General features: G+C 40.1%; 1 protein-coding gene across 1 annotated transcript in view; it reads left to right on the top strand.

Annotated features, from left to right (window-relative positions):
* Positions 1-25,849, top strand: part of helz (helicase with zinc finger) — a 58,309-nt gene that overhangs the window by 24,662 nt on the left and 7,798 nt on the right. The window contains exons 17-29 of the mRNA XM_084342035.1: positions 1,539-1,640; positions 3,357-3,535; positions 8,287-8,405; positions 9,987-10,132; positions 11,064-11,211; positions 13,653-13,836; positions 14,826-15,054; positions 16,102-16,390; positions 21,421-21,466; positions 23,221-23,408; positions 24,223-24,427; positions 24,569-24,651; positions 24,785-25,298. Coding sequence (XP_084198161.1) covers positions 1,539-1,640; positions 3,357-3,535; positions 8,287-8,405; positions 9,987-10,132; positions 11,064-11,211; positions 13,653-13,836; positions 14,826-15,054; positions 16,102-16,390; positions 21,421-21,466; positions 23,221-23,408; positions 24,223-24,427; positions 24,569-24,651; positions 24,785-25,298 — 2,432 coding nt within the window. The remainder of the gene's footprint in view (positions 1-1,538; positions 1,641-3,356; positions 3,536-8,286; positions 8,406-9,986; positions 10,133-11,063; positions 11,212-13,652; positions 13,837-14,825; positions 15,055-16,101; positions 16,391-21,420; positions 21,467-23,220; positions 23,409-24,222; positions 24,428-24,568; positions 24,652-24,784; positions 25,299-25,849) is intronic.

Here is a 25,849-nt window from a genome sequence, read left to right as displayed (position 1 = left end):
TGAATAACAGGTGTTATTGGGTGTAATTGATGAAGTGTTTTGGGGGGGTGAGAAGGAAAATGTAGATTTGAGCAGGTGTGCGTGTGCATAAAGTTGTCATAAAAGCTTCAGATGGCAACGGAGGTCAGTCAGAGGGCGTGATGGAGGTGGCTGGGGAAAGCTGTGCTGTGCTGTGCCCTCGGTTTTAGCTCCAGGGCAGTGGCAGCCTTGGGTTTGACATTAAAAGTTTAAGAAAACACTGAGGTGAAAAGTGTCAAGCTTCTGTGGATCTGTTTGTGTGTTTGTATTGTGTCATCATTTATACATAGGAGTGTGCATGTGCCATCACTTCTGGGTATGGAGTGCTGGTTAGTTTGATTATCAGTACATTTCTGGGGACCTAAAGGATGTTCACGCAAACCAAAATCTGATTGTTATGTCACTTCAGCTACAGAGTTGTGTAACAATAAAGCATTGCGAGATCTTCTTCCATGGGCATTTTTTCATCATTAGGTAGCTCCCTCACTGTGCGCAGATACCCACAGGAAATCCTGCACTTTCTTGTGTTGAAGCAAAGCGTTGTAGCACAAGCACATAAATGGTTCCTTAGTCTTTATGAAAAATGAATGCAATACCATGGACATTGTCCCCTGAACTGAAGCGAACATTTTGTGTTTTTAATAGGGGTGAGGAGGTTGTATATATGTAAAGTAAAAGAAAAAACAGCTTTTGAAAAATGTGTAGCAATGTAATATTCATTCCTCATTTCACTCACAATACATTTAATATTCTATCTGTAGGATGAATTATAGATATTTTAAAAGCCAAGACAAGGGGAGGGGACCCCTCTGGACTAGGGCTGTCTGCTCATCATACTGTAGAAGTGACAAAGACTTAGTATAGATCGTGGTCAGGTGGATGCAATATGTGTTATTGTATATGTTCAGCGCATATCTGTCACTGATGTTGCTCTAACGTTTAAATGGGAAACTTTCACAGACAGTTTTCCTCAGCTTTTGATATTAAAGTATACAAAACAGGCTTTTCTGTCCCTCTATCATTGTAAGAGGAGTTGTTTTGCTGCTGAAGATCTATATAATGTGTATTAGGTGTAAATATAATTTCCTTTACAGCTTAAATGTGCATATGTATTAATTATTTTATAGCATGTTAAACAATGGAGCATTTTTTTGTAAATGCATTTTAAACAGTCTGGTCAGAGGTCAATATTTGATCCAAGCTTTTTGCCCAATGAAATACTTTGATGAGATGATAGACTTCAGCCCTCACATGCTTTGCTTTGTCATTTTTGATTAAAAAAAATCAACAGCTTGACATTTGAAAACACCTTTTGAAATTCAGCCACACAAATTAAAGCCAATCAGCTCATAGAGGGATGATAAAAGGTCAATTCACCCCAAATAACAACAAAAAATGTCCACACTTGCCTCTAGTGGTTATCAAGCAGATAGTGTTGGCTTTGTTGCCATGGTTTAGATATCTCTGTACAATGCTTTGTATGCTTTGTGTGTAACATTATTTGTTTGTTGTCTCTACAGGGTCCTGATCTGCACCCACTCCAACAGTGCGGCTGACCTTTACATTAAGGACTACCTTCATCCTTATGTTGAAGCAGGCAATCCACATGCCAGACCTCTCAGGTATGGGAGCACACATCTTGAATAAAATGTGATGCTAAGGGCAGAAACTTGCGTTATGTTCTTTGTGTACGTAACAGTTGAAATATACATCAGCAAAAATTCTCTTTTATAGATGTATATTCTAAGATGTATACATTTTGCTCACGTATGTCCTCCTTGCAGGCTGCAATTCATTCAAATTTTGTGCAGTACTTTGTGCCCTCAGGTTCATCTTGTGACTACAATTTTGTCTTTATAAACCACAAGGAGCCCTATTCCAATGATGTTAATACTGTAATGGCATTAATGACCTCTGCTTGCCCAGAAGGAAAAGTTGACGCATCCTGTGATAAAACACATTACACTTGCAGAAAATTATAGGGTCCAAAGCACCATCCTGTATAATGGTCGTAGTTCATCCTTTGTGAGCTTCACGATCTGGTCTGTTGAGTTATTTCTTGAATGAGAACATGTTTTATGTCAGAATGTGGCTCTCACTGTGAATGAGAAGAATTATATTCTGCTTCCAAAATTGCTGGTAATAGAAACATTAACTCCTGTGCACCTGAATTGAGTCTTTTGTATTCAGTGGCTATGGCCTGTGTGACCACTGAGACCATCTGAGCCGGAGAGCATCTGTATGGCACTTACTCATCTATACATCAACTAGATTACCATTATTAGAAAGCCTGCAGTCAGAATAATACATCCATATTATAAAGGGCATGTTGAGTGTCTGGGTTGTTTTTGCCCCACAGGAGTGACGGGCAGACATTTGCTGAATTCAAGAACCCTCCTGCTTTTAAAATTTCAGCTGGAGGCAACAAACGCATACACACAAGTTGTTTAAACTGCATCAGTGACTTCTAATCACACTTTAGCAACTCCAGAGGTCACACAGGACAGGAAGGCAATGTCTGCCTTGACCAGCCAGGGCATAATGTGAAGGCTGTGTGTTCGTATCTACACACACAAATTGAGGGACAATATGGGAAAATCAGATGACATGTTTCATATGAGTGGGCACTGGGCATTGAAATTCTACAAAATCACTGCAGCAAGCGACCTCCTCTCTTGGCCACACTTATCTCCTTTGGGATGAGCGACTCAGTCAAGACTAACGGACCCTGTATGAATATTTAGTGTGGGGCTGACCAACGCCCCAAGGAAGCAATCTGTAGGGGCTTCCTGGCTGGCTGTAGGCTACTGCAGGTGTATACAAAATGAAAAGCCAGAAATATAGTTTCTCTTCACTCCTTAAACGACTAAGAGCCCACCTCAGAAAAATGTTAGAATTATTCACTCATTTATTTGTGATACTCCCCCTTATGTTGGCCATTCACTGCCTGATAGTTTGCCATGTATAAAGTAAAACAGAAAGGCATAAAAGATGTTTATGCCACGTTATGTCATTCATGAAAAAATTAAACCAATTTAAAAGTTTATTCTCAGACTTGGAGCATAGAATTCATGCCAATCTGAGTTGATGGACAATAATGCTGTTCAAGCTTGCTTTTAATAATTGAAAGTCATTCTGGAAAATGTTAGAAATGGTTAGTTATACTAAAAGTAGACAAAGCAGGTTCATAGAGGCTGGGCACATTAAATAAGTCACACAATAACCTGATGGACTGAATGAATTTAACAATGTTTGTGAACCAAAACTCATTCTCATGGAGATGTCTTCACCCAAACAAACACCTCTCCTGATGCCTCTTTCTTCATCTCTCTCTCCAGGGTATACTTCAGGAACCGCTGGGTGAAGACGGTTCACCCGGTGGTCCAGCAGTACTGTCTCATCTCCAGCACACAGGTCACTTTCCAAATGCCCACAAGGGAGGACATCCTCAGGCACCGCGTGGTGGTGGTCACCCTCAGCACCTCCCAGTACCTCTGCCAGCTTGACTTGGAGCCCGGTAAGTCATAAGAGTTCTTTAGAACTGTTTAGGTATGGCAGGGTTGACCAGGTGCAGATGGAGTAAACATTTTACAGAAGAGAGTTCTGGAAATGTTGACAAAATTTAAGTGGGGTAGTATTTTTTGATAGGTCGATTTTATATCTCCTCTTGATATAAATATGTACATTCATACATGTTTTATAAAAGATTGAATATGTGCATTCAATGCCCGTTGTTGGCAGGAGCCCACTGTTCAGAAAGCGATGGAACTCATTTAAGTTGTGTAAAAGACATCGAAGACAAACCAGTATGTCACTGCGGGTTAATAACCGACTCTAATGTGTCAGCGGAGGGGGCTTTGTCTGTTGCTTGGGAACACCATCTGCCTGTTTCTAATATACTTTAGTTCATTAGCCCTTCTCCCCACGTTTCACGTCTCCTGCTCTCCCGGTGTTTCGACGGTGATGAAAATCGCCAGGAAACGAGGCAATTGGGAGCCAGTAAGGCTACTAAGTGGCGATAACTAATCTCCCACTCAAAACGCATACATTCCCCCAAAAAACATAGTTAACTTGTTATATATGATATGTTGGGTACTTTGATTTTTCTCTTCCTTTTTTTTTTCCTTCCATATGGGATCTGGCATGTTGTAGCTTTGTGGTTTACACAAAAACAAACTTAACACCATCTCGAGGAGCAAGATACACAAATGTTATAGTCTGCTCATGTATGTGTTTGGGGTTGTGTCCTCCTATATTTAAAGTTATGATATGTAACATTTCTGCATTGAAATGTCTCAAATTCATTTGATCAGATGATGGCTCAGAGAGTAAAGAAAGGAAGTCTGTGATCGTGACTAAACATAACATGAAAAAAACTGTAAAAACAACCTTGTACTGTACATGACATGCCATGTCAGATTGATTTTCATCAGCGATAGTGGTTGTTTATCAATGAAGACCACATGTCTGTTTTGTTTGATCAAGAGTTAAAGAATAACTTCAAGCATTAACATCGATCATCTACATCCATTCATTGTAGAATATTGTTTGCTTGTGAATTTAGTCCATCTAATAGAGAGTTTGCACCCACACCACATCAGCCATTTCTTCTGAAAAATGTCACAATTTAAAAAGAAATATAGCCTCACATTCAGTCCATGTTGTTTACACATCAACCCCAAAAATGTCATAAATTCAATGTTTTTTCTGGGCGTAGTCTTGATTCTCAGCCTTTTTTCTGATCTGACGAGAGCACATGTGAGGCAAACTCTATATTCTTGAATGAACTTGAGCTGTCGGCGAGACACAAGTCTTTTTACTTTAAAGATGAAGTTTCCCTGAGCTGACAGGCAGTGTAGCGCTTTGTGTTTGTCTGACATACTGCCAGCTGCTTGTCAGGATCAACTACATCCCTGTAATTAGGCAGTCATAGGACTGTAATATTGTTACCTATAATAAATGTCACATTTAATTATTATTTATTGACCAGAAGGAAATTTGTTAAATAAACTAAACTGTAAAATAAATACTGTAAATGAGTCAATTTGAAGGTATACGAGAGACGTGTGCACTTTAAAAATGATGCCCTATTTTCCCTTTTTAGCAGATGTGTGCTGAGGCTCAGGTGAATATTGATTTGTCTTGTCAATAAGAGAACAGTGTTATCTGTAATTACGTTGACCACATTGTGTGGCAGGGGACAGAACACGTCTAACAACAAGGTTAAAATTCTGATGGTGCTCAGAGCAGGGTTGAGAGATGATTTTGTGAGAATTTGACAGGCAAAGCTTTCAAACCTGATTTTACATAGCTTGTTTTGTGTTGAGGATTTATCTACACTGACCATTTTGCACTCGGATTACAGATTTTACAAGTCATTCTTACAGTGTGAAACGGGTAGAAAGAGACTGTGAAAGGAAGAATGTGAGAGACTGTTAAATAATAAATGGCAGCTCCTTCTCCTCACACAGTCATCTTTCCCCCAAATCACTGTGCAACAACGTGCCCCTGATCTCTTTCACCTCTGCTTATTATCCCTCCCTCCTGCTTTCTTTTACCAATGTTATGTCCAAATTCAAACACCATTATTGGCCCAGTGACAGATGGCGGCTACAGAAATGTAATTTGGACTTCTGGTTTAGAGATCAGTTCCCTAAGGCGGGCAGCTATGTCCCAGGTGAACCATTAAGCACCGTGTTCCTCCATGTCTGCCACTCTGTCTACTCTGTGCTCATAAAGGACCATCTCTGCCTGCCTCCTGCCTCCCACCTTATCTCTACTTTCCTGCCTGGGGAGACATTCCCATTTGTAATGACCCGTGTATATCATTTATGAGCATTATTTTGCTGTTACATATTCATGCAGATCGATGTAAAAGAGCAGGGAGACGGGGTGCAGAGGGGCTCCTGTTGACTGCATTTGATGGGAGGGGTCAACAAAAGTGCTTGGCCTCAATAATTAACTATGTGATATACGGGGTAGCCCATCTGCATGATTCAAGTCCCTTTGGCCACATTGTTAAGCAAGACATAGTGCATGCAGTGGTGATAAAACGGGGAAAAAAAGAAGGTGTTAAGCAGCTTTACAGCTTGGATGTTCATTCATCCTGTATATAAACTATTCAGTGTTTGTCTGAGACTGTCTTTGGAGTTAGCATGACCCCTGTGGCATCCAGCAATCTTTCTTTACAGTCAAACAAATGGTAGCGTTATAAGAGAGGGTACATTATAGAAAGGAAATCTGACTATGTTTTATTCTGCATTTAGTCTGGTTTTAAAATCAGAACTGCATAACTGGTCAAGTATATGTACACACAGCAGGAAGTTGACTACACAGAACTAGACATAGAGCTTACAATGAGGACGAAAAAAGTAGGGACATTTCTCACTCAATAAGCTCTAATAGATGAACCCAATTATACACATCCTGCAAAGATGTATGCAGAAACAAGGGCCATTGTAACAAAGTGCACGCCCTTTTATCAGCACCACAGTGGGAGAACAGAGCTGAGGTGCACACACGGTTCAGAAAGAACACTGGTTTGAGGCTTTATAGTTGGAGGGGGGGATCAATATGTTCAGCAGGCATTTGTTCAAAGTCAGATACGAAGGAGTGGATGTTGCCTCAATTCAAAGCACTCCTCCTCTTTTCTTGCCAGCCCATGTTTCTGTTTGTTTACTTTTTGACAGTCCCCAAGTTTATTTTGTTATTTCTCAACCGTCACATTTCATATCTGCATATGCTTTCCCGTGGAAATGGTGTTGGGGCTTCAGAGGCTGTTTGCTGGTTGTTATTCAGCCTCTCTCTCTCTCGCTCCCCGCTCCCTGCTCCAGCACTCATTTGCCATGCCGTTTCATCCCCTCCCCTCATACTGCTGAGCACCGTTTGAGCTTTTTAAATAAGGGTTAGGCTACTGTTCAATCCCTTTCAAAACGTCCACAAAACCCTGCCTTTGGTTTGCAGGGCTGGTTGAAAGAAGGAAAGGAAAAAGTGACTGAGAGGATGGTAGGCTAATGACAGTTACAGGGTTTAATGCTCCTGGTGAATAACATTTGTATTCATTAATGTGCCAAAGTAACAATGGAAAAAAATAGTGACTAGCTCTGGGTATTGGTAAGAATCGTATGAATCATCTAGACTGGCTTTGATTTGATTTTGATTTATTTTGACACAAATACTGAACATAGTGATGTTTGATTTATGATTTTCCATTTCTTTCTAAATCACAACCATAATATGCACTGCATAGGTTACATCAAAGCAGTTTTGTCAAATGATTTCTAGGGGTTGTGCTACTACAGTATTTCCACATGGAATGACACAGGTTACAGGCTGTATTCAGGCACTTTGTCCTGCTTTTGAAGCCAAAATGCCCCTTAACATTTCCCCATAAAGAACACAGTAGCACTAATGTTGCTGAGAAGGTATTGTTTAGACAAATGGGAGGCTCTGGAGTATCTGACACTAAAAGCTATGATGAAGTGAGATACTTACCACATGGGTCAATGATTAATAGCTAATGTAGTCATTTCTGCTTGAAACAGAGACACTGGTCTCAAGCGTCAATATCAAAACTGAAGGATCTTTATAGACCCTTCAGAGTGCCAATATTTTCCCTTTTTATGTAGTCAAGTGTTGCGCTCTGTATTCTAATTGAGATGAGCTGAGGAGAGCTATATGTTCCAGCTGTGTGTGCTGGTTCACATAGCTTTTTGGACTATTTTGCTCATTTTTGGTATATTTTGGAATATTTTTCAAAAAAATTTGATAAGAAACAATTAGAGTTCCTATTTTGTTGTTATCAATAGGATACTCCAGTGTAGGTGGGAATCACAGAGTAACTCAAGATAAAGATGGTATCATGATGCAACGATTCTGCAGTGATACATTTCAAGACAGTGTAGAAGATAATAATACCCCTTTAAAGCGAAAAGAATGATGTATTAATTGACAGCATTGTGGTGTCTGTTTCACAGAATCAGACAACTGAGATGAATGAAACAATGTACAAAAAAGTGCATGGCGTCTTCGCTTAGAGCCTCACACATAAACTTCTGTTTACTTTCCCTCTTTCATTTGATAACCTCCACCATGAAGAGTCATGAAGTAGTGACTCTGGTAAATCAAATACCATGTATTCCCGTATTGATATTTTGTTCCATCTCTACTCAAGTGTGAGCGCATTTTTGGGGTAGTACTGTTTAAATTGAGCATATACTGTATGTGCTATTTAATAAACTGATGTTGGTTTCCTATCTGTTTTGTCAGGGTTGTTCACTCATATCCTGTTGGATGAAGCAGCCCAGGCCATGGAGTGTGAAACCATCATGCCTTTTGCTCTAGCTAGCAAGACCACCCGCATCGTGCTGGCTGGAGACCATATGCAGGTAAGCACAAAGAGTCAACAAGGGCAGTCACAAGATGTGTAGTTTAGACTCAATTTAGACTTCTTTTGAAGGTGCAAGTGTATTACTTGATAATGTAAATGCTTCTTTAGATAGCGTCAAGGATTTGCTCTCAGACTTTTCCTTATATTCTAAAATGAGTCAAAAGAATAACTTGTATTCAACACTTTGGCATCAAGTAGAAATTATAACTCCATTTGCACTTTGCTGTGGATTACACTCTACTCTTCCCTACTTCAAATACAAAAGAACAGACAGCAGCCACGTTGGAGCTGTGGTACTAGAGACCACTTCAGTCGCAGATAACACAAATATAAACTCAAATCAGCCAAGCTTTCTAAGCCACGACAAGGAATTCAAATCTTATTTTCTCCCCTCCTGGTTTTAGAACCAGACACAGGATTACCAGTAGGCAGCGGATGAAGACGTGGCTGGAGTCTGCCATGCTATAGTTGCTTTTATTATTTGATCACTCTCTTTGCTATTTCTTGGAGCAAAGAAAAACCGGATTTAAAACTCTGGTGTCCACCTGTGTATCCATCTGTCCTTCCACCCTTCTATCCTTTACAACAACTTAGTCACTGCAAGTACAGAAACCGGTACAAGAAAGGATGTTGCCCTTTTATATTCCTCCTCTCTTTCTCCCACCAGGAAGAGCCAGATAGTCAATGAAGGCTAAGGCCTCTATTGATTGTTTGCTATCTTATTGACTGTGTGGTGCCTCATTAAAGCTGGTTGACCCTCTGTCACTGTCAGACTTAAATTAAGATACAAACTGAAGATAAATTGCTGTCTTGTACATGGCAGTGGCCAAAAGGGGAAAAAATAAATGAGTGTATGTGCCTTTGGGCAGTTTTGCAAATTTGTAGCCCCCTTTTTTTAATCAAAGCACCTCGTGATGATCTTGCTCATGACTGCAGGACCAGAGAAAAATACACATTTAAATTGTTGAGACTCTCAGGTCTTGAAAGAGTTACTGATATTATTGCTTACAATATAAAAGGTATGAAATGGTTTGGTATCAAATGTTACTTTCCCTTGGCTACAAGTAGTCCAATATTAGAGCAGACTACTCAGAATTGAATTTGTCATATTCTGAAACTGCTGTCGGATAACTATGAGTAAATTCCGCTTTAATCACTGCGGCTCTAGATCTGTTTGTTTAATGCCATACATACCAGATGGAAGAGCTTGGAAGTCACAATGGGAGAAACAACTCTCATCTGAAATTCTTCAGAACAAGAAAAGTTCTCAAAGCAGATACAGAAAAAATGCAACCAGGCGTCTGGACTATCTTATCTAACTAATAAACCATTTCAAAACCAGAAAAGTCCACTAGAGGTGAAAAACATAAACAAAGGAAATCACCGGGTGTAGTGATTGGTAGAAAACGTGCCCTTCATTCTCATGTGCCTAAAGCATTTGTTGTTTGTACACCAAATTGAAATTCATAGTTGAATAGAAAGTAAGATGAAGCCTTTGCTATGATTTTAAACTAACGTTCCAACTCTCCCTCCTCCCTGCCTCTTTCTCTCTTTCCGTTCCTTGTCTCTCGATTTGCAGCTCAGTCCGTTTGTGTACAGCGAGTTTGCGCGGGAGCGTAACCTGCACGTGTCACTGCTGGACCGGCTGTATGAGCACTACCCCCCTGAATACCCATGTCGCATCCTCCTGTGCGAGAACTACCGCTCCCACGAAGCTATCATCAAGTAGGTGTGAGCCCTCAACACTGCCTCGAGTCGAACCTGTAGGAGGAGAGGCTGAAAAGGTGGAGGAAAGATGAGATGAGATAAGATGGGGTGGGAGGATGGGGTCAGGAGGAATAGGGGAAGAGGTGGAAAACTGCCAGACTTGGCTTGTCCATTGAGGAAAGTGGGGTCATTAAGGTGATGTTTGGGCAGACAATAGCTCTGTGACAAAACAACACCAGGGGCTGCGTGGGTTTAGGTGTGATCCTGCATGTACAGGCGAGAAGGTTAAGTATGAGCAAGGAACTCCACTATGAATGCTTAGCAGAATCCAAGGAAGGACTGTACTCTTTATACTTTTCACAGCAGCAAAAACTTTCTCCTTCCTCTTGATACTTGTGAGCTTACTTGAGCACGAATCACCATGGTGCACGCTCCAATTTATTTTACCTTTTCAAGTAGGTGTTGCACCCACTGTGTTTGATTAGTCAATGCAGAAGGTTAATGGGCCTAATTGCACTGTAGTAGCGCAAAAGAAAACACAAACACACACACACACACACACACACACACACACACACACACACACACACACACACACACACACACACACACACACACACAGGCAAGGGTTTTCGGGTTTTATATTCGAGGAAGATCCATTTGTATTTGGGTTTTATGTAATCATGCTTTTGTGTTTTCATTAGACACAGCATAATCTCTTCTAACCCACAGATCTTTTGAGAGCTCTGTCATACAAACTCATGCTTTGTGAACTTGAACTTTAGGTCAATAATCAAAACTTTCCCAAAATCTCAATGATGCCAAGTTTTTTCAAAATTATCAGTAGTTTATGATAAACATCTTGCAAAAACACACTCCATTCTTATTTTTGATTTTCTTTTTCTACTTCTCTCTCTCTTACCCCTTCTTCTTCCTCCTCTTCCTACAGCTACACATCAGAATTATTTTATGATGGGAAGTTAATGGCAAGTGGGAAGCAGCCCTCCCATAAGGACTTCTACCCTCTGACCTTCTTCACAGCCCGAGGAGAAGACGTGCAGGAGAAGAATAGCACTGCCTACTACAACAACGCTGAGGTATGGGTTAGAAGAACATGACGAATTTGCACAAAGAGGAGTTAAGATGTTTACCCTCCTCTCTTCAGTTAAACAAACATGCATATCTTTTGAGAACAAATAATATTTTTTTAAATATAAAATAAAAAGGGAAAGGAGCTTTGTGGTAGGTGCTTGGGGAACAGAGGGGGGCCCCCCACAGTCGCCTGACCTCGGCCCCATCGGGAATTTGTGGGGACAGTTGAGGACTAGGGTGGGCAGGCATTCTGCTGCATCGCAGGAATCTCTTTGGGGCATTTCCAGGTCGTGCAGGGGTGGCATGTAAATCGGGTGTTGCACTGACTCGTGGGGTGATTGCCAAGGTAGTCTGAGGTAACTGTAGAAATATGAGCTTTATGATTATCGAATGGAAATCATTGTTGTTGTTGTGGTGTGACACCTGTAAGTGTTTGCATATAAATTGTGAACCAGACAGTTTGTCATAAAACTCTGTGAAATAGGAATTTGTTTTAATATGTATGACCCATGAAAGAAATAAGATGTTAAATTTTTGAAATCAATGAATACATGAGTAGCAAATTCATGATAAATAAGAAATACAATTACAAGTATCAAACATCCTGTAAAATTGCTGTGACTGGATAATGCCAATATCTTAAATTAGTTAAGCACCTGTTCTGTTTAAATACAGCATTTTCCATTCATGTATTTATGAATTTTATATGTAAAAAGAAAATTCCAATCAGTCCACTGTGATAATTTACTACTAATTTCCTAAATACATCCTTGACATTTAGGACTTAACTGAACTACAAAATGCTCCCTCCCTCTGGGAAGGGGACGCTTATCAAAACTTGAAGACATGATTAATGTGAAGTTAATCAGCATGAGCTACGCCCACATGTTGATACAGTTTGGTTTAATTAATTGATGGTGACACATGCACAATATGAAAACTTAAATGAACAAAAGCCCCATTCTTGGATGGTGAGTGAAGTGAACTTTATAAACATGCTTAAATCCTGATAATAAAATATTAAAACTCACACTGTCATCTTCGTACTGCATTTAAGTCGTTCTCCATTGCTCTTGCCTGTTACATTTTAATGCAATTAGAAATGTTCAGAGCACACAAGTGAACAGTCGAGGACTCATTCAACAATTTTACCTTGGCCAATCAATTTGATGTTTAAATCTAAAAATACTCCAGAGTAGATTATTTTCCTGAGCATTTCAACTTTAAAGTTATGCATGGTTGCAGACCCCGGATGAATATTTCAGGGATTTGTTTCTGATATTTTGGATGATTTAGCTGAAATTGGTTGACTAAAGTCAGAAGCACAATTATTATCCGAAACTGATCAGCACAGTTTATTTTGCGTTGTCACTGTAAATTGGAACACTCACTGTTTTAATTACGCTAATTGAAGATGAAACCCATAAACTTAATTAGGAGACCCTCAGGAGCTACAGTTGACACCCATGATGCATGATTAACTGACAGTCCCAGCCTTTGATTGGTTCCTCTGTAGACTCACTTGGTTGTGGCCATTGGCCGAGTCTGACCACTGACCTTTTGCTGACATGTTCCAGCCAATTAAACCACGGATGTTTCTTGATTTTGCTCCCAAACTGTCAGCAATGCCAAATGAATTACCCCCCGTCTCTTTGACACAGCCCCCATGTCAAACCATGAACACCATTATCATAATCTTCCCGAACCAAAATATGTGGGGAAAAAAAGCGTGTCCATTTGTTTGTCTCGTGCATGTGTCTTTGATGGACTTAGCTTCAAGTAGAAGACAGTATTAACCTGACAGTTCAAAGCCTCTGGCAGTATGCTGGAAGACTGCTCATTTACACAAAAGGATTAAAAAGACTAACTCTTGCTGTGATAACTAATATCTCTAATCTGTTAAATACTTTAAAGTGCTAACATGAGACTCCGGTGTGATATTAAGTCTGTTGGTCACCAAACCAAAAAATCTGTTAGTTTTCATTTAGCATTGCAGGATGATAAAGTGCTGGTGTGGAATACCTTGCTTTTGTCAGAGGTTTCCCAACACATCCATTTCATCAGGCCATAGATTCCTATTTTATGTGTTGAAGTTGATGATTCGGGGCCGTCAGTCAGTGTGGTCCAAGTTTTTGCGGCGTGTGGCTGTATTCTTTGCGATGTGTTCAAGTAAATAAAGCACATAAATCCCCCTTTATTTTGTCCTCCACTGTCGCCTTTTACCTGGGAGGAAAATGTCCTTTAGTCCCCAATGTCCAACGGTTCTTTTCAAATCTTTCTGTGTGTGTGTCTGTGTGTCTGTGTGTGTCTGTGTGTGTCTGTGTGTGTCTGTGTGTGTGTGTGTGTGTGTGTGTGTGTGTGTGTGTGTGTGTGTGTTGAGATGGTGTAATGAATTATGGATTTGAGCCACGTTGTCACCTCCTTTTCTCACCTTTCTCCTCCTCAGGTATTTGAGATTGTGGAGCGGGTGGAAGAGTTGCGAAAGAAGTGGCCAGTGGCCTGGGGCAAGCTGGATGAGGGCAGCATTGGAGTGGTGTCACCGTACGCCGACCAGGTGTTCCGCATTCGTGCTGAGCTCCGAAAGAAGAGAATGCATGAGGTCAGCGTGGAGAGGGTGCTCAATGTCCAAGGTGAGAAAAAGTATTCACTAACATGCTCATTTGTTGTATCAGTAAAGGAATTCCATAAAGTTACTGGCTGAAACGCTGACAGAATTGCTACATTAGTCTACCAGTATTTTTATAATTTAATATTTAACAATGGGGGTAATAATGGGTTATCATCAAGAAATCAAAAGCAGACAAATCAAAAACATTCAATCCCCAAGTGTCGCAGCAGCATTTCTCCATAAAGCTTGTCTCATCCATTTCTGTGTGAAATTATAATTAGCGTCTACTTCCAGTCCAAGTGATGCTTAAAATGAGAACTACATTACCCTAAAGACAGATTTCTACTATCTTCCACTGCCGTTATCAGCGTTCAGATCAACTCCAGTTCCAATATTAAGAGAGTTTCTTCTTCCAATTTCTCCTCTGCTTCAGTCTCATGCAGTTCCCACTTGTATTGCAACCAGCTGCTTTCCACAACTCATTAACTTCCTCATTAATCACACATTAGACATGTGGACACACAGGAAAATGGACTCAGTTTAGTGCTTAGAATTTAACAAACATGTAGATTATGTTTGTTTATGTGTCCTATCAACAGCCCCTTGAGTCATAAGAAGATTCAATTATTACTGGACTTATTCTTCTCTATAAGAAGGTTCTGGTGATTTAGCAACCCCTCTTTATTTGTAGCAACACATATTAGTCTTAAAAAACAGCATGTAAATGCTTCCAGTTTCCACTGGTGTCAAATGTCATGGAAGCTAATGGAAAAATACATTTGTCCAATAGTTAAGATATTACTGTTTACTTGTTGCTTATTTCTAGTAAGGGAGCCAAGTTCTTCAAACCATAAACTAACCTTTATCCTCCATGTGTTTTAGTGAAATAAAAGGGTGACACAGAAAGTTTTGAAGACCATCTTTGCTTCTTCTCATGATATGTTTTACTTGCATGTCTCTTCATAGAGTGCTTATAAAATCTCATAATAAAAAAAAAAATAATGTTTGCAGGCAAACAGTTCCGGGTGCTGTTCCTCAGCACAGTGCGGACGCGGCACACCTGCAAGCACAAGCAGACGGCCATCAAACGAAAAGAGCAGCTGGTCGAGGACTCGACAGAGGACCTTGACTATGGATTCCTCTCTAACTACAAGCTACTCAACACGGCCATCACCAGAGCCCAGTCCCTGGTTGCAGTTGTGGGAGACCCCATAGCACTGTGCTCTGTTGGGCGCTGCAGGTAAATAAAGCCATTCTGACTGATGCCTTTATTACTGTCATAGCTGTAAAGTGATAGTTCAGTTATTGTGACTGACTCTTCTTTTGAAGCGGTCAATCGTACAGGATCACCCAAAAGGAATACCAAACGTAAACCTTCAAACGCTACTGGCTCTATATGAATCTCTTTAACTCATTCACTCTTAAACCACCTCTCATCTCCATAGCAACTGTCTGTTTTGCCTCTACAAGTTGCTGTATCATGTCAGCTTGTTTCCTGTTGTGGTTGTTTGCCAATGTAAGCCTGTAGAGACAGAGCAATTAAACGGATGTGTCAAAAATGGATGCAATGTTTGGCCAGTGCTGTGCCTCCTCCCTGGAATGAAAGATCTTGGTCAGTGAAGCAGCTGCAGGAAGTTTTAGGAGACAGTCAACAGAGTGTAGCTTGGATGAGTTATGTTGTATGAAAGGCTAATGGCAAAGTCTGTTTATGCCTATTTCTATGTTGTGGATCAGTTTTACAAAGTGAACTGGTTATGTGATGAGCTGTCCACATTTAAATGATTAACATGCTATTATTTATAATGCTGATGATAAGGTACAGTACTTCTCCACCCACTCTTGTATAAGTGTTTCCATAGTTAACACAACATAAAACTTGTGTTTGTGAATTACTTGGCTGTTGTCATAAGTGTTTGACGGCTCGTTTGTAGACTGTCTGATGAGAGATTATTCTTATTATTATTACGCTCTTTCCTCTTTTCATTCTTGCATTCCTGCTACTCCTATTTTGTCTCCTAGCTGTAATTTTCTTTCCCTTCAGTGTGCTTCATCTTTTTGCTGATTTTCGATTTCCTCTTTTTCCCTCCCCCTTAACACCTCCTTTATGCCTTTTTTTTTCCACATTTTTTTTAACAGACTTCTCAAATGACCCCCAATGCGTACTTTTTTACTCTGCCAGCGAGACAAAATCAGCAAGATGAAACACTCAATCTAAACACAGAGATAATGGAGAACAGAAGTAAACCTTCTCACCATTTGTTGTTTTCCTCTTTTTGCCCCTTTGCAGAAAATTCTGGGAGCACTTTGTTTCCATCTGCCACGAAAACTCGAGCCTACACGGCATCACCTTTGAGCAGATCAAGGCTCAGCTGGAGGCTCTGGAGCTCAAGAAGACCTACGTTCTCAATCCTCTGGCCCCAGAGTTCATCCCCCGTGCCCTCAGACCCATGCAAGGCCACCACTCTTCTTCGCAGGCCCTCCATCCCCACCATCATCCACACCCTCAGCATGCACAGCCCGCCTCCAACAAGCAGGGTCCACAGCAGCAGCAACAGCAGCAGCAGTCACCTCCTAAAGTAAGGCATTCTTGATAAGGGAGGGCACAGTGGCATTTTGAATATGGGCATTAAAAAAACCTGACACTATACTGTAAAAATTAGGGAAAAAAAGATGCAAGAAAGGCTGATATAAAAAGATTCTGTCAAAGAATGACATCACTGGATATGTGTACACTTTTTTTCCTTCTATAAATACTGAAAATAACAATTGAGAGTTTCATGTGTAGTGAGGAGAAGAGAGAGAAGACAAAGAAAATAGAAAATAGAAGCAGTAGTGTAGAGGATGTTTTGAAAAGCTCAAATGTTGTAGGGTTTCCAAAGGTAACACGTTAGATAACCACTCACTAGTTTGTGGGAGTAGTAACAAATAATCAGGAATAAATTGAGTGCTTCCTTTTTTTATAACAGGAACAGTGATAAAAGCTTTACACATGCGTCCACAAAGCACATATCTATTAAAATGACTCGGTTCAATTTTCACAACAGGAAATTAGTTTATGGTCGGTCATTTTTTTTATTTTTTATTACAGGTTTGGCGGAAGGATACGTTGTTTAATTGTTCAGCTTGGGTTGAAATGTGTTTGTGTGTCTGTCCTCCCTGCCTGCCTGCCTGCCTGCCCTGAGGTAAAGGTTAACGAAATCACCACAGCTGCCAACCTGCTGCCATCACCCACTGGGCCTAATGAGCCGCAGCTCCGCAGCAGCAGCAGGCTTTAGAGACGCACACACACACTTCCCCTATCTCTCTCTCCGTAGTGACACTATTTAGCGTACACAGCACACACAGAGACAGTGCGACCAATGTACACTGTGTATTTTATTGTTTCCCTCAGCATATACAACATGTTGTTAATTTAAAGGTCAGACCATTCATGGTTCCGCTGTACATGGTTGATGTGGTATAAAGCCAAAATAATCCACACAGATGTCATTTGATAAAAGATTATTACTAAACTTTAAAAAGTTTTTCACTGTAGCTTCTGATAAAAAAAACAATGTTGTTGGGTTGCATGTGGTTGTTTAAGTGTAACTTTTTTGACATCTGCCGGTGATGAGCCATGTTATTATAGTATTTACTTGCATTACTACGAGCACAGAAGAATCAATTGGAGATGTTTTTCCCCAGTTGACTGTTGGTTTAAAAATCCTTATTAAATCCTCAATGATTCAGTGATGAACAACTAAAACATGAATGCGTCTTAAGGCAGAAAAGACTAAACACAATTTGTAGTTGTAATTTCTTGTAAAACATTTAAACCAACTTTCTGTTTTCAAGTGGTATTTTTGGTGCCGCTGCTTCGGGCAGTTGGATTGTTTCCATTTTCTTCAGTATAACAACTACCAACAACACAGGACAAAACATGAGTTTATTTATTCTTTTAGTCTATAATGGAGACGTGAAAGCTGTGCCAGGATGCCAGCCTGACTGGATTGGCCTCATTTTCCAAGGAAGTTTCATGCCTGGTGGCAGACAAAACTGCACAGTGAAAGGGAGGTTCATAGGGAACCAATTTAAATGGTGATGGTGCGATTATTCTATAACTGTTGTGCAATTAACATTCACTTCATGATGATATGTTCAAGCAAAAAATGTGTTTATCAACACAAAAATGCAACATGTACGTTGTTTGTTGTTCGTTGTTCGACTACCATTTATAAGAACTACACAGTGCGCTTCAGTTGACTTCACATTGTTAAGTGCTTTCCACTGACACAGATGGTGTTTTGGCTTAGTATGCAAGGCTGTGACACACAATGTGGTAAAATATGTCTTACATTAAAAAGCTTTTTGCAGTTTTAGCTGAAAACAATTACTATCATCTTTAATTGAGGAAAGGGGATTTACAAGTTCTTTTTTCAAAAAACAGTTATTACTTCTTTTCTTATTGAGTAATTGTGTGTAAATCAGCAATTATATTTGAGGTGGTATCAACTTGGTATTAAGTAAGACTTTCTCTTAGCACATGCACTTGACACTCTCTTGTATCTCTCTTATTTGTTTATTGAGCATTAATAAAAGAAAATGCACAACATCAAAAGAAGAAAAAAGCTAAACAAAAGTAAACAAAAAACACACATTGATTACCTTATACTGGTTAAAATCAAATATAAAATTCATGAAGCAGGAAAATCATTTGAATATGAGTGGCTGGGGCCTGGTGACATCTTTCACACGTGGGGTCAACATCAGTAAAGATTTAAGAGAGCCTGACCTTAGTGCATGTGTATGATGCAGGATTTTGCAGTGGGTCAGTCAGACCATGTCTAGCACGGATTGGTGAGGAGTATAACTGTTAGGGTCAAATAATTATAACATCACAAGAAACCAATGCCCCTATTGACAGGAACTATACAGTCAGCTTGTATTTTTAAGATCCAGTTAGTGGTGCTTTTCATTCTTAGCACACCCCTGCTGTTTGCGAAAATTGATCATAAGAGACTAAAAGGAACATGCTTGTCAGTCTTCGCCACTATTCAACTCATACTTTTCAGAGTAAATTTTGCAGCAGCTCATCTATGACTAGATCAAATAACCACAGCACTGGACCATGGGCACCATTTTCAATCTGGTGTGTCTGGCCTCACTCAGTTAATGTTACACCTTAAAATAGCAGCAAGGCGAAGCTGCCTCTGTGACGACAATATCTCAGATGTCAGTCAGTTCCAAGAACGGGATCCTGTTCATACTAACTGTTACATAATTGCACATTTATTGAATACAAAGTCTCATCAGGCAGTTTTGTACTTGGTTGCGATGTCACGCCAATGCTACAGGTGCCGTAACCTTTTAACACATGGAAACAATATACTCGACATCTCTCTTGTTGTTTATGACTTTGTAGTTTGGCTGCTCTTCAGCTCAGGCTGGAGGACACGCTGCCTCACAAGCACCACCATATTGTAAAGAGCAGCAAACATTGGCTTTGCTGTGTGAGAGGCTGTCAAGAAAGAAGGCCCTGCCAGACTAACCTTGTAGTTGGTACCTGGGCTCGTTCTCGCAAAGTTATATCAACATAGTCAGGCTGTCTTTCAGAATTTGCAGTTATTTAATGATATTACTCAATTCTGAGCCCTATCTCTTAGTGTCTCATTAGCAGAATTAGTCTCATTTTACTCAACAAATGACCTTTGTAACCTATATAATGAAAAAACAAGTGTAGTTTGTAATTAAATTAAAAATTGTTTTCCTAGTGATATGAAATATGTGTCTTCATACCTGAAAGATAAAAAACACCAGCTTTGTTTTCATAGCAACATAGTGGATCATATGGAAGGGAGGATGTTGTTAATTTCCGCCTCCTCCACATAAAGCTTACCCACTGTCAAAGGCTATCTGTTAACACCACATACACTTGGGAGAGACTGTGTGCTTCAAAACCAACCACTGAGAGAGCTCAAAGTAGATTGTTGTGTATGTTTGCCTCTAATGATTAATAATGCACCAGATACAGTCCACCTAACCTCAGGTACAGGGAGATCTCGTGAGCCCAGTGTGTTTTGTGTATCTGTGTTTGCGTACGCATATATGTATAGGTTCACATGTGCACACACAGCAACATGAGTAGTTGTGCTCATGTGTACTTACATTAATACATGAATGTCAACATTGATCAGGATTAAGTTCAAACTCTCTGTGCACTCAGAACAGTAGATGGAGAAGCAACCTGGAGATAAAGATTCTGTCTGATGGAGAGAGATTAGTGAAGGAGTTCAGTTAATGTCATCTCACAGTAGAAAGAAAAGATTTTTCTTGGCAGACGCCTGGGTTGTGTCCGAAATCACTCATTCACACATTCACTACTCCCTACTCATGACATAGGGAGTTTTACATAGTGGACTATATAGTTGGCTCATCCAGTAAATGGTGAGTGACCATTGGTTGGACACTACTTTTCACAATGCATTGTGGGATACTTTTAGTCAACTATATAGGGTATATTAAATCTCACTATACCTTCGAACAGCTCTTCAAAATGGTGACATCACATATAGTCCACTGTATAGTGGGTTGTGAGTGATTTCAGAATAAACTACACTGACCGTGTTTGTTATGAAGGAAGTCTCCTCATGCAGTGGTATGTCTCTAATGTGTTTTTATAGATTTTCTCTAGTACAGAGGTTCCCTGTAAGCTGTATTGATTGATTGAAATCTTTATTTTGAATGTGTACATTTTTTTTCTAAACAACAGAAGATTAGTGCATATGAAAACAGGCAATTCTATCAGACTGAGCAAAAATTGATCCATAGTTTGGTCCCTAAAGGTGATTCATTGATAATGAATAGTGGCTCTTCAATTTAAGTGTTATTATTAATGTTTAAAATATATCTGCGATTTGCGAGTGAAACTATCACTGTGAGAAAAGGAGTGTAGTGGATACACATTAACTTGTTTCACTATATTAGGTGTCAGCATGTCTTTGTGCGTGTTAAATAAGTAGGTTTCAGACATAATGAGATGGGGGATTTCTAAATCTCTCTTTTTGCACCAGAGTTGGCATGACTTGGGGTTTAAAGCACTTTTGATTAGTCAGATTGTTTGCATTCTCTGTGAACTCCCATGGCTGACATTGAAGGGATTGTAAGACACGTTACTGTCGCTAACAGTGTAGAACTCAGCCATTTAAAAAAAAAAAAAATTTTCACGTTTTCCCACAAACAGGCAACTATCAAGACCATTGATTGCTGACGAAACAGTTACCACGTCATACATTGAAAACATCAGCCAGTTAGAGAAGTTTGATTCTCATAAAATTGATATTTTAGATTTCTGCAACCAAACCATAAGCGTTACTGTAGCCTCGTCTGTAAGAGCAGAAGATGTTTGCATCACATATGTTATGGATTCATTTAGCTGTGCTCTGCTGGCCAGTTTAACTCCTACCTCCCCCCGTCGTTGGTCAAATGTTGCTCCTATAGCTGTAGGACAGTCAGAACCATGCTGCAACTGTTCCTATTTTGCTTTACAGTTGAAAGACCTTTGTATTTACCCCATATTTAACCAAACTTGACCACTGACTAAAGTTTGTAATGTGCTTTTGTCTTGCAGGGGAAACATGCAAACCACACAGAGCACCTTCCACCTGAAGGATATGGTGAGTGTACCCTACTGCCTGTGTTTACCCCTGTGCATGGTGTAATGAAAAATGCCTGTTTTTGCTATTGTTCTCCACTCTGGGGCATAACCCTAGAAAATTATAATTTATAGTAATTTCTTGAGTATTTAGGTTTACACCTTAAAGTGCATTCAATTTTCATGGATGTCTTGAAGAAAATCGGACACCGTATACAGTATCCCAACTCTAGGATATTCAGACTTTTTTAAGACCAGAAAGGTAGATATTTCTAAGGTTTAATCTACCATTGATAAACTCTGCTTAAAAAGTCAATGTCCTTGTATTCTAACACAGTTGAAATCTATAAAGATATAACAATCAAATTTTTTACACAGAAGCATACAGTATATTGAAAAAAAAATCCATCCACTTCCACGCAGCATTCCTAGCCTTGTCACTGTGTGGTATGGTAAGGCTTTACAACAAGGCAATCAGTGGAGGAGTTTACATTGTTTCTGCCTTCACACAAGCAAGCGCACATATCAACAGCTTGATATGAGCCAGTCTTATGCAGCAACCCAGATGGATGCATGAAGGCCTGAGGCTATTGAAGCCATCAAAACGCTGCGGCCTTGAACAACACAGCAAGGAGTTTTAATACGCCGTCTTCTGGGACAAGACAATCAGTTGGTTCAGCCGCTTACAGATTGTCAGCCAACTACATGAGTCTAAACTTATAAGAATCAAATGAAATCTGTGCAGATTGATGCTCTCTGCCCCTCAGTGTTAATTTTGATCATTAAAACTATAACGAAAAATGTTCATCAACAATCTTATTTCCATGACTAAGATGAGACGATGACGGGCTAAAAATAGATCTTTCATAATAAAGAAATTATACAAAGAAATGCATTATTTGCTTTCAATGACGAGAAAGGACCAGACTAAAATGTTAGTGATGGGCTGTCTGACATTTAAAATGCATGATGCACAGACAGACACACAGACACCCTGCTCCGAGTGTCAGTGGCGGAGAGAGCCAAATGTTCAAACGTGTGGTTATATTTCACGAGAATCCATGCAGACAATGCTCTTTGCCGTAGTGTAACAAGTCTTTTACATGTAAGGGCGGGGACATGAGCAATCTTTCAAAACATCTAGTGAAAGTACATCACGTACAGACGGCGAAATGCACAGTTTTCGACAGCCTAGCTCGTAGTTCCTCTTCCATGTCCCCATATTCCTCAGGTATGTTATGTTAGCAGGAGCCCACACAGAGCTAGTTAAATTATACAGACAAGGGTTGATAGCTGTAAGTAACCATTAGTCAGCTGAATGTTTAGCAGTCTCATATGTGTTACCATTGTACTTTGTTGTTGAGAGTAATAATTTAATTTGTTTTACATTCCTTTAATCACAACATTATAAAGTCACTTGTTGAACATGGCTGTTAAGACGTGTTAAAACATGTTCATAAATAAGTGTTTATTTGATTTATTATCACATTATACTGTATCCTAGTAACTAGTGTAGTAGTAACACTGCTGCACACACACACACACACACACACACACACACACACACACACACACACACACACACACACACAAGTTGGCCTCCAGCTATTTATATGTTCGCTTCCTGTATCTTATAGAATCTTACACCGTATGATCTAGCATTTCTAAAGCTATGGATAATTAGATATGCCTTAGATCACTGTTGGCTGACATCGGTTGTCATTGCATTAGGATTAAGATCCACTTGAATTACTTTGCCACATTCTCTCATTGCAGTTCAACCCAACCCAGCCATGCTGATGGGAAACCCTATTCGGGCATTCACACCACCCTTGGGTGGAACACCAGCCGGCATGGGCAAGTCACCCAGTCCTGTTCAGAGGATAGATCCGCACACAGGCGCCAGTATCCTCTACGTTCCAGCCGTGTACGGTGGAAACATGGTCATGTCCATGCCCCTGCCTGTAAGTTCTCTGCCTCTGGTAACAAACTGACATATGTATGTACGTAGGTAATGTGTGACATACTTCATCTACTCAGAAAATATGTCGCATGAATGTGTAAAAACAATGTGCGTATTAAGTCAAGAATCAGTTATTTCATAATGTGATTGTATCAGTTGTTTTTTATACAAAGTTGCCAGCCCAGGTTAATTAACATCAGATCAGGCTTGTACTGTATTAACTTTGAATTTATTGTTGGTTGATGTACTGCACTATTATCTTTGGGAACAGAAGCCTTTATTTACCAGCTAGTGTACTGTGTACTGTAAGTAGGGGTGTAACGATTCACCAAATCTACAGTTCTATTCATACCTTTTCTTTTCTTCCTTTTTTTTTTGCTTGTTTGGTTATTCGTTTTTTGTTTTTGTTTTTTTGGGAGATGGGAGTTTGGGGGAGAAAAAGACAAAAAAAGAAATGAGATGGGAGTTCTGTTTGAGGAGAAAATGTCCCTTTTTTTCACAGTTTTTATCCTTTTTGGGACAGGACTGTAAGCTGACTGAGGATGTTTGTATTCCAGCTTTGATATCAGTTTCAGAATCGTAACACTCCCTACTTCTAAGACGAGTGGCAGTACACAAAATAACATTTCAATTTGCTCTCACAGAACTGATTTATTATATTGCTTCTTAGGAATTAAGTTGTCCGTTTTCATGTTTCACTGGTATTAATCACTGTTATTGATTATGTGCATATCTATAATCCACAGTATGTGTGTACCTCCCTGTCCTTCGGCATGGTGTATTGATCTGTCAATCTGTGTTTTTATTTTCCACAGTTGCCTTGGCCAGGTTACCAGAATCGCTTTGCTGTGGACCCTCGCATCATGAGCCACCCAGCAGCCATGGCCTACAACTTTAATCTGCTTCAGGCCCAGAATCGAGGCTCCCCCATCCCTTACAGTGGGGTGGCCCACCCCTCTCCACTAGGAATGGGCCAGCCCAGCCCTGACAAGGAGCTACAGGCTGACCCTATCAGAAACGGTGTGCCTTGATTTTAATTATCATATCAAGCAAAAATCATAATTTTATGGCATTAAATAGACAGATAGAAAAGCCAGCTCATGGTAAAAAGAAAAGCCAGCTCATGTTTTTGAACGGTTTTGTTTTTATTTCCCTTCTTAGGTAAATTAGAAGGATGTCCAAAGTCAGAACAGAGCCGTCTTCAGACACCAGAGAGGAAAACCTCGGACATGAAGGAAAAACAGGCAAGTTGTTGACTTTTAATGTGTTTCAGTTTTTGAGAAGATGTAACTCATTCATCTAATGTAGAGGCACATTACTGAGTCTGGTAAGCCTTTACTTACTGTGTTTTGGATTGGTTTTAATTTTTTGATCCAGGGAGATTTAGACACAGGCCAAAGTCGAAGTCTAGACTCGCAGTCAGATGGGCTTGTTGGATTTCCTAATGCACTGCTCCATCGAAAAGATCCCTCGGCCGCCCAAAGACCCCTCAACTACCACCTGGCACCACCCAACCCGGCTTTCCCTCCACATCCTGCCAGTGGAAGAGCCTTCCCCCCACAGTATCCAGTCTCCAGGCTTCCTTACCGGGTCAACCAGCCTCAACACCCAGGGATGGCCCAACAGAGTCAACAGCAGCAGCAACAGCTCAGCCCTGCCTACACTGGTGGTAGCCACAGCGCTTCCTTCTTCAGTGGCCCCATACCCCCTCACAGGGCTGTCCAGTCTCCCACTTTGGATGGGCCAGAGTCCGGAGGGGTGGAGGAGATGAGTAGCTCTATTAGGACTCCAATGGGCCACCCAGGCGGCCACCACCCAGGCCTGTCACAGCATAACAGGGTCAACAGCTTTGGGGAGGACGGACAGGATGGAAGTCTGGGAGACAGCCTGGGTGAGTGGAGCATCATATATTTTTTTCCGTATTAAGGGAAACAGAAGTAATCAAAACATCCTTAAAACAGTAAATGCACAATAGTGTTTTTTTGCTACTATTACAAAGTCTCTTCTGATTAATTGAAATTCATCAAATCAATTTAATGTTAACAAAGAAAAGCAAAGTGGAGGAAATGCAGAAGCTATTTATACCAACTTTTTCTAGACTTGCTCATTGATGTTTAGTCAGCCAAAGTAATGACATACCTTTTTGTCAATGATTAAAGCAAAATTAAAGACTTATTTTGCAAGATCCTGTGCCACAGAAAGCTGCCTTCACCCTTCTGAAGATTGCATTTTTTAATTTTTCTTTGATTTGTTTTTAATGATCGAGTCGTGCTTGTCATAATTAAATACATTTATAAATAAATGCTGTTTAGCTGAAAACTGAATCGAATTAATAAGAAGGTGTGTGTCATCATCATATTGAAACAAATGACTGAGCACTGAACAATATCCGGCAGCCTTGAGAAACACAAACAAACAACATATAACTAAAACTAAAACCTA

Source organism: Pagrus pagrus (genome assembly GCF_965226575.1).
Source record: "Pagrus pagrus genome assembly, chromosome: 2".
Classification (NCBI taxonomy): domain Eukaryota; kingdom Metazoa; phylum Chordata; class Actinopteri; order Spariformes; family Sparidae; genus Pagrus; species Pagrus pagrus.
The sequence above is the reverse complement of the archived record's forward strand: the minus strand, read 5'-3'. Positions and strand labels throughout refer to the sequence as shown.